Here is a 9,651-nt window from a genome sequence, read left to right as displayed (position 1 = left end):
CAAGATACAAAATAGTCTACAATTACATGAGAAATTACTCTATTATGCAGGAGAAGGAAATCAGGAGAGGCCTGAATCCTGCTTTTCCTCCCATTTCCAGTAGGGATGTGACAGATACTGTTCTTTCAGAACATTTCTCCAAGACAGTACACACTGCAGTTGGTCTTGAGCAATGCTTGAGGACAATCATGTTACTTGTAGCCACAGTTAACAATTAACAATGAGCTACTTCCATCTGCCTCTTAATGGCAAGAGAGGAGAGGGAAGAAAAGGAGCCTAATCTGTGTCTCTCCTTCCTTGGTCACCTGTAGGAACATAACTTTTGAATCCACTGCTACTCTAATCACAATTACTAGAGAGTAGAATATAGACAGACAATACAGTCTGCTAACTTTTGGCAGCAAAGAGTAGTGAACAAGGAAAATGACTCATACAAATTTTTTCTTTTCTGATGACTGCCTCCTTGGAAATCTTCATACATCTTGGTGACATATGGCTCTGTGATGCCATTAGCACGAATAGCAAGGACAGCTGCCTTGCATGTGAGAAGCCACTGCAAATTTCTAAGCATCAGGACATCAGAACCACAGCACCATTCTTCAGAAAGATATTGCAGCTAGTACTTGTCCTTATCTTCCTTTTATCTTCATCTCTTATGAGAAAGGGATCACAGATCCAGTGACAGCATGCAGGTGGGAAGAGGAGAGCAGCATCCCTTATGTTGCCCACTAAGAAGAGACTGCTGCAGCAGCTGAGAAGGCAGGTTATGGCTGTTTCTCCCATAATCCTCAGCTTCCCTCAGGCTCCTACACAGAAGTAAATAAGGCATCTCTCAAAAGCCTGCAATATCTTACTGCTCAGATATACTGCACAGCATTAGGCTTTCCACCTCATTCACTCCAACCAGGGAGACCCTTTTTCATCAAGTCAAGGGGGAAAGACTTAGCTTATCTCCTCACAAGCTCTACGATCCACCCCTCTACAACTGCACATTTCTTCCTTTAGAGATGAACTGCATACACACTCTGAAGCAGAAATCCTAGGCAACCAGACATACATGAGGAGGTAATGAAGGTTCCAGGTGCCGCCCGAGGAAGGAAAGCAAACGCCGCCATATCAGGCCACTTCCCAGGAACATAATCCCAGTCACCAGCCAAAAGATTCTGGGGTCCTAAAAGCAGAATGACACCATTAGTAACATAATTCCCACCTCAGAAAAGGAATTATCCAAAGAAAATCCTTCACTCCCCACCAGCGTTCTATTCCTTTATGTGAGGAAAGTGGTAAACTATCCTTAATAGCCAAAACACACCATGGAAAAAGGGCTGTTTCATAGCAAAGCTATTTGGAAATCAACCCAACGTGTTTTTTAATTGTCCAGTGCAGTTTTCCTTCCTTCATTGGGAGTTTGGAAATTCCACCATTTCTATTTAACGTATTTGGGAAAGAAGAGGTCTTTCTAGTTTTCCTTTTGCTTTTTTAATGTCTCTTTTCAAACAGCACATACAATTGCAAATACTATCACCAGTCTGGGAACAGCCACATAACTGACAGTACAGCATTTCCCTCTGGTGTGCTGGGATGCCTTGACAGACAAGCAGGCTAAGCTGGGCACTTCAGAAGCAAAGGCAATTGTTAAAGAAACCTGAACGCTGTTTTATAGTCAGTCCGTATTTATGCATACTTCTATTGCCTCTTTTTCTTGGATACAGACAAAAAAACTCTTTAATATGGTGTACAAGCCATGAAATAATTTGCTTTCAAAAAAGTGATGTGAATTACTGTCTTAAAATACCTTATTTTGCACACTAACATGTATTTCCCTGTGGCAAAAATTGAGTCTTACTGAATGTAAAACGCACTATAAAAGCATGGAATGAATTTTATGTCACTGAGAAAAGCAACATTCATTCCTTACCTCTTCAAGAGATGACTCCAAGTTCATACCAAATGCAACTCCTATGAGTCCAAAGAGTGAAAGAGAGAAAGTCCCCATTGTCAGCTGCAAATTCAGTCTCATCATCACATTACGGTGGCTAAAGAAGGAAGAAATATCTGAAAGGGGAGTCCAGAAATTATCTGCTGCATAAACTCTTAAATTCCATACAGCACGTACCAAAAATAAACAACAAAAAGGCATGCTGAAATTAGGCTGCACAGGACCAAATCATGAAATGAAAGTATAAGGAGGCTTCCACTTTGACACTGCTGCATCAGTATACCTCTAATACAGAAGGCTGTGTAACCATCTGGATACTTTCTGGCATCACTTGCTTCTTAGAGGTACATGCACAGAATAACAAAATTCCAAGGAACTCTCTCTTTCCCTCACTGCCAGTTAGCTGAAATTTACATGAGTATTCACAGTCAACAAAAGGTTTGTTATTTTGCAAATTAATATGATTACAAAGAAGCAGAGTAAGTAAAAGCTGCAGACTATAATGCTAAGCTTGTTCTGAGGAATTCCATTTTCAGCTCTTCCCATAAAGAATTTCCAGGGCCTCCTGATGCAGCATCCACCAATTATTTCTACAGATAACTCCTCAGTAAAGAGGAGAAAGATATCAGAAACTAACCTCAAATACAATGTGGCATGCACTTCCAAGTGCAAGCAACAATTATTTTCCAATTAAAAACTAATATGTAGTAAACACGGTAACGCAGCGAAATAAATGAATCATTCATTCTTGAATCACTGCTGAAGATGATAATGCAACTTGGACTGCACATCTGAGTTGCCCAGACTGACTCTCATTTAAATATGACTTTCAGTTCTGCTTACTGCGAGTCCATTCAAACCCTCCCAAAAATGGAATTCTCCACCCTTCAGCAGTGATTTGAGAAAGGACAGGCAGCATTCTGTTCAGCTTTTGTCAGTCCAGCAGACAGCACAACTAACCTGTCCAGGTTGATAAATATTATACTTTCTGAATCATCAATCAGTACTCTGAGCTCACGAGCTTCATTTGCAAGATCTTCTGCCTGCCTGTAATAGTTCTCCAGCAGCAACTCCATTTCTTCTGCATGGTCAATCCCAGATGTGCTCTCCTCACTGTGAAAAATAATTTATATTTTTCTAGTTAGACACATGTTGTACCAGAGTGTATTATCAACCATTAAGATGAGACCCATTAAAGAGTTGTGAGCAACAGTCAAGAATGCTATCTGACACCAGACCTCAAAATCCAAATTTTTAGACTGAGAAAGGGGCCTTCTCTAACATGTACAGCATAAAATGCCTTCCCACCTCCCATCAGCTGACCAGTACAGGCAGTCAGTTGTTTCGAGTTAGCATTTGATGTGCTCAAGGCACATTTAACAACATGAAATCTAACTTTTTCTTATATAAAGTTATGAAGAGCTGACATTTATGAAAGGAAATAATTTCTTGGTGCCCTCAATTGGTGGAAGTTAATAATGGTGCAGTCAAAAAGCCCGAGAACTAAAAAACCAAAGTCAGCAAACGATTACATGGTAAAGGCTGTGATTTGGGTATGCATTCAAACAACTTAGTTGTAAATTGTTTTAGCTATACTTAGTAATTATTGCACAACATTCTTGTGAGCATGAAGCTGCCTATAAAGGTGAATGCCAAACAGATGCTGCTGCTGTCTTAAGTGAAGTCTGAGTGACTTGGATGTTACTGTATGGTCTACGATATGAGAGTCCAACCTACTGACGTGCCTGGGCCACACTGAGTGAAGAGGAACTGCCTTGGGCCACGTGCAAAATATATAATATAGTTATTGCATATAAGTAACAAAATATCATTTTGTCTTTTTTTTATTATTATTAAAACATCTAAAAAGAAGGCAACAAAAATGTGAAAGTAACAATTTGGACACATGTGGTCTAGAATGCCAAGGCAGCAGCCTTCTCTAGAACCATAAGTTCATGGTGGTGTGCTGGATTCTTTACCATACAGACAAAAGCTGAGGTACCCAAGATCCAGAAGAGACCAGAAATTAGCAGAAAAGCCAGGAAGGGATTTCACCTTCTTTTTAACTTTTGTGGAATGGCTTCTTTCCTCTAAAGAGACTAAACTTTCTGTGGAATCTAGAATCTCTTTCTGGCATTGTTGACACTCTGAAATGGTTTTCCAAGAAAGTCAGTGGTATATCTTAAGAATCAACAACTCAAGCTCCCTGGAGACCTTTAACAGGGCCCCTTGCATCTTAAGAAGCAGAAATCTTATGTTAGTCAGGCTGATTTCAAAGTCCTACAGAACTAGAGGGTCTTTTATCTCACACAGAGGAGCTAGGTTGGGGATCTGAAAGCATCAGAGTACTATCTGCTGTATTACAGATCTGTTTCAAGTTCCTATTTGGTAAGTATCTTTATACTGGTTCATCTGTGTGTGCAAAAAAGAAAACTATAGCCATAAAAACTTGAAAATGAGTGCCATCTGATCTGCATGCAGAAATTAGACTCCATCAGTCTCATAAATCTTTAACACACTGCTGTTCCTCACAAAAAGATAAGATGTTTGCCTCATCTTTTCCTTCCAGGCTCAGCTCATCATTTCTGTTCCAAATGAAGGCACCAACATGCCTACTACGCGTGTTCCTTCAGACCTCCTCAGATAGGCTTCTTGATTTCACCACATATCACGCATCCTTTGTGTCCTGGGGTCAAAAGAGCTGCCCACACACTGCCAGTTTGCATGCAGAGACATTGTTTGGACAGCATTTGCAAGTGAGCCTAATGCATGGACTGTCTCACAGCATCCTGCTGCATGGCTCCAGCGCTCTTCACAACCTCACGTCACCTCTTGTAGTCTCATTCAGTGGCCACATCTTGCAGAAAGTACTTCACCTTTCTCCTTTCGTGAGAGTGCATGGTGACCTTAATATCTCTTCTTGCTGCTCCCTACACATTTTGACTACAAGATTTGCCAGCAGCTCACATGAAGACCAAACGAGGGCTGATAGCAAAAGGCAAGACAAAGACTTAGGAACAGCCTGGAATTCAGATGCATCACAAGTGCAAACCACGTCCCACTTCCAGGATACCAGTTTTCTATCACATGTCTAGCCTAAGTTCTGCAGGGCAAGAAATTTATTTCCTGATTTCACACAGTACTGTGTGAACAGTATCAATATATTCACATACAATGTGTGCTTAGGCAGAAGCATTACTCAGCAGTTCCTCCAAGGACCTGAAAGGTATTTTGTCTACTTAAAAAGATAATGTCTATGCCCAAGATCTAAAAAGATCTGTTGGTGAAATCAAAGACAGCTCTCCCAGAACTCATTCATTTGTACTGAAAAACAAGATCTGCTTTTTCTTCTTCTGCCATCCCACGTACTAGATGCACTGGCCTGCAATGTCATGAGCTATTTGGAACTATGCTACTGGAGCTCTTCTCCAAAATGGTGGATAATCATTTGTGAATTGGCAAGCATTAGGGCTTAAAGAAAATAAAGAAGTCTTTTTCTTTCTTTTTTTTGTTTTGGAGGTGAACATTCTGATCACTATTCAAGTTCTCCTTAAGCAAAGCACACTTTTTCAAAAGTATCTGGTTTCATAATATACATACAATACTTGTGGATCAGTCCATTTAGACAGACAGAGCTCTTCAATTAATTCTTCTTCATCTAAGATCTCCAGAATTGTTTCTTTGAAAACCTTAAGGTCTGTTTCCAGTTCTGATAAGCTGAAGAAAGAACAGGCAGAAGGTCAGTAATCCCACTGGCACCAACACACAGAGGTCATTTTTAGAAGAGACTGACAGCACCCTTGCCAGTCTGAATACTCAGGGAAGGGTTCTTTAAAGGGTTTTGAGAGCTGCTCTAAAAAAGCTTTTTAGAGACTATACGTTGAGCAACGGCAGCGATATGAGAATCAGAGAGCTACAAACACAGCTGAAAGAGATTCAGCTGGTTTTTCCCCAATATATTTAAAAGAAAAAAAAAAGAGCACTCTGTGAGCAAGTAGGAAGTGCATATTTGCACTGATCATTAAGACAGGCTAATACATAAAGATACCAGTGAACTAGTGTTAGTAACCATAAAGCACAGAACCGATGGCTAGCTGGTTTTACACTATGGAGATTACAATGATATTTTGTTTTACTAGGTGTTACTTTGTTCTCTTAGATGTTATTTTGTTGTATTAGGTGTGTTACTTTAGAAGCCTGACTGTACTTCTGACAAACCAGAACAGATTTTCTGTTTTTCCCCACATCACTAAGTATTTCCTATATTGTTTTGCACATTTACAAGATGCACAACACAGCATTACAGTAAGCTATGAAATTCATAATAGATATCATTTTTCTAACATTATAATTTTCTATGGTCACCTTCTAGTCTCTGCATAGCTTATTTACCTCTTGCCATTTTGCAGGAGAATGTGGAGTTTACTCCTATCCACAGACAAAAGCTTGGGATCCACTAGAGCTTCCAGTGTCTCAAGGATCTGAGGCTGCAAAGTATTAAGTCTCCCTTGCAGTCTGCTGATCTAGATAACAACATGATCCTTCATAAGAATTAAAGCAATCCCTTCAGAGTGGCTTGGGCAACTGGCTCGACTGTCTAAACACAGAATTCACAGTAATTGGCAATTAATATAATCTACTTTCAAACACCCAGGCAATACTTGCTGCATGGATTTCACCTGCAGTTTATCTAGAAACGTCACATTACTATTAGCTAGAATAGATCCTAAGGGTAGCTTGAACTCATTGCCCAAGAAGCCCTCAGTGCTTCTGCATAACATTCTATTTCAACTGTAGCACGCCCTCAGAAAGGTACTCTAATTAGCTCTTTGTTTTTCCACGCCATGATGAAGCTATTGCATCCATATCCAAGTTGTTCCCTCACTGAACTTTTCAATTAGCACTTTTCAGAGGAGGAAATGGAAATATACAAAACCTTAAAAAACACAACACCCCCAGCGACCTACAATAAGCATGGAATACACACACAATTATGGATGTGTAAATATTAACACAGGAAGAAAATCAATGTCTTTCCTATGAAGCAAAAGCTTCAATACAACTTAAAATGCAGACAGCTCACCCGGTACTGCAGTATTGCTTCTATGGCTCGGAATTCAAAGGGCAGAGAATACGTAACTAGTTGACCTTCCCCAGACAGCTGAGATGTCAGTTCATTGAAGAGCCATTGCTCCAGATTTAAGTTACGATAATCTAGTACCAGAAGAAACTCCGGTGTTATGACAGCCTTCAAGAACTGAAAAAGACAGAATACATGTAGAAGTCTGAAGAAAAAAAACCAAACCCTCTGAAGATTTCAAATCTCATTGTTATGCAATCTAGACTTTGATTAAGGCACTCCTCGAATAGCTTTTCAGTCAGGGAAATAACAGAATCTCACTAACTGTGAGCTCCCAGTGCACTCCAGATTGTTCAAATCCAACCCTGCACTAATGGGGTATGGTCAAGGAGGCAGAGCTCCAAAGACATTTGCTGTTGGATTACACATCACAGAAAGCTGCTACAACAAGAACTGCATAAGGATATGCAAGGCAAAGCTAAGATGGTTCAAGTCTACACGGGGTTGCAGGGAAGTCATTACCTCCATTCTCATGATGATCCGGTTGTTCCTAGTTGCAATGCTCATAAGGTGCTGAAATCTTAGATCTCGAGCTTGCAGACCCAGTTCCTGGTACAATTCTGTCTTCTTTTTCTCTGTCATAAAAATATTTTCATATGAAGATGTTTAGAGGACAAGCACGTATGCCCTGAAATTGCACTTCAGTCTGTTACTCAGTCCCACAAAACAAAAAAAGCTGTGCAATCTTTAAAACCATTTTTATCCCACTGATTCCTCAATGAAATTCATTTTTTACGAAGTTCAGAAGATTGTATCTTGAGTGGAAAGAGAAAAGTTATAGATGTAAATAAAGAAGAACGCCGCAATAATTACTAAGGCGTCAGAAGTGAAGTGGCTGGTTTGTGAAAGCACAAGTAATTCCATAGGAGGGGAAACAGCAGAAAAGGAATAGGAAAGCAGCATGCTGGTTACACAGCAGGAAAACAAAGAATGACCCTCCTAGGATGGGCCATACGCATTACTTTCAATCTGTTAATTATAAATATACAAATGCTGAAGTGATGAAGATGCTACGAAAACCTACAGAAGGCAGCAAAACAGAGGAAGCATTGAAACAAATTAATGAACAGTGAAGTAGCTTGAATGGGATTTTCTACCCAACAAAGATACTTAACTGAGATTTAAGCAAGAAGAAAGAAGAAAAAAAAGAAAACACAATGAAAACTCACCAAAAAAGGTAGCATTCCCCTCTTTGTCAAGCTTCATCTAGAGGAGTGGAAAAAAGGGGAAGATACGCTATGAAGAATAACTAACTTTTAATATTTTTCTGTACTGTTCATCTCAACTAAGATTTTGCAGCCACAAATTGTGCTGTGTTTGTGCATAAAACAAGCGTATGAGGACCTTTACATGCAAACCTTGGGAAGGGGGCAATTTACAGAGGATCAGAGATGCTTCAGCATAAAAGGACACCTTATGCTTTGGATTATGGTACTCATGGAAATAGCAAGATATGTTTTAAGAAAATTAAACGTAACATTTAAATAATAAAGAAGAAGGCAAATGTGGTAGCCAGGCCCTATATCTGTGCCAAGTGTTGCATTCAGTTAGCATCCTTCTGAGCATTTGCCATTTATTCATTTCAGACTTTTATCTCCCGGCAAAATTATTTTAATGAGAAAATTCAGGCTTAATTATAGTTTGTTCTCTTGCTTATAAGCCACGCAGCTTAATTCTTTAGTAGTGGCTTCAGAAATAAAACTTCTACGACCAAAACACACCTAAGCACACACTCTAGCACAGCTGCAACACAAACTGCATGGCCTCACAGATCCATATGCATGGATCCATATGCATGGATCTCTCAGAATGACTGCACAGGAGCCCTTGCCTATGGAAACTGCAAACAGCTGTCTCATTTTGAGAAGCTTGTCTGTCCCCAGACCCTACCTTTGGTTAGGCTTACAGTTAACGTGACACAGGAACAGCATTTGTGAAAGCCACCAAGTAAGCCTCACCATTAACGGCAGTACTTCTTAAGGGCTTATCTGACTTGACAAATAAGGCAAGAGAACTTGCAGCAAACGCTTTCTCTTGGAAATTCATTCTGATGGAACCACAGCTGGTCCTCAAATCAGAAAACAGCTCAAAGCAACCGGAACATCACAGAACCACGGAATGCTGGAAAGGACACAAGGACCATCACGTCCAACCCCGATTCCCAACAGACCACCCAAACCCTACGCTAAGCCCAAACGTTTCTGCATCTCGCAGTACTTTTCCTAACCGCCTGCACTTACCACTGCAAACACAGGAGATACGCTGGCTAAAGTGGCTTGAGAGGCTTCCGTAGTGAAACGCCGGTAGAGGTTACCTGCAGAAAGACGAGCCGTTCCGCCGCCAGCACTGCCGGAACCCGGCACAGCTCGCTTCACCCGCCCGCCTCCCCGCCGCCGCTCACCAGCCCAGCGCAGCCCCCGAGCGCCCGGCGGCGCGGCAGCCCGCAGAGCCCGGCCGCAGCCCAACAGCAGCCCCGGGGCGGCCCGCAGGCGGGACCAGCCGCGGGGTCGAAGCGGCAGCACGGCGCGGAGCATGGACGCACCGCGCCGCCACAACGCGGCCCGACCCGGCT

General features: G+C 41.2%; 1 protein-coding gene across 2 annotated transcripts in view; it reads right to left on the bottom strand.

Moving 5' to 3' along the window:
* MRS2 (magnesium transporter MRS2) overlaps positions 1–9,651 on the bottom strand; it is an 11,621-nt gene extending 1,970 nt beyond the window's left edge. Inside the window, exons 1-11 of one of the 2 annotated variants that reach the window (XM_048938555.1) lie at positions 9,481–9,651; positions 9,320–9,393; positions 8,249–8,285; positions 7,542–7,654; positions 7,023–7,196; positions 6,332–6,462; positions 5,540–5,656; positions 2,900–3,052; positions 1,919–2,036; positions 1,058–1,171; positions 14–806 (exon numbers count right to left, since the gene is read on the bottom strand). In XM_048938555.1, the coding sequence (XP_048794512.1) occupies positions 789–806; positions 1,058–1,171; positions 1,919–2,036; positions 2,900–3,052; positions 5,540–5,656; positions 6,332–6,462; positions 7,023–7,196; positions 7,542–7,654; positions 8,249–8,285; positions 9,320–9,393; positions 9,481–9,613 (1,182 nt within the window). In that variant the 5' untranslated portion in view covers positions 9,614–9,651 and the 3' untranslated portion in view covers positions 14–788. Of the gene's footprint in view, positions 1–13; positions 807–1,057; positions 1,172–1,918; positions 2,037–2,899; positions 3,053–5,539; positions 5,657–6,331; positions 6,463–7,022; positions 7,197–7,541; positions 7,655–8,248; positions 8,286–9,319; positions 9,394–9,480 lie in introns of those variants that run through there. The other variant, XM_048938554.1, reaches the window with a different exon arrangement.

This window comes from Lagopus muta, chromosome 3 (genome assembly GCF_023343835.1).
Source record: "Lagopus muta isolate bLagMut1 chromosome 3, bLagMut1 primary, whole genome shotgun sequence".
Lineage (NCBI taxonomy): Eukaryota > Metazoa > Chordata > Aves > Galliformes > Phasianidae > Lagopus > Lagopus muta.
The sequence above is the reverse complement of the archived record's forward strand: the minus strand, read 5'-3'. Positions and strand labels throughout refer to the sequence as shown.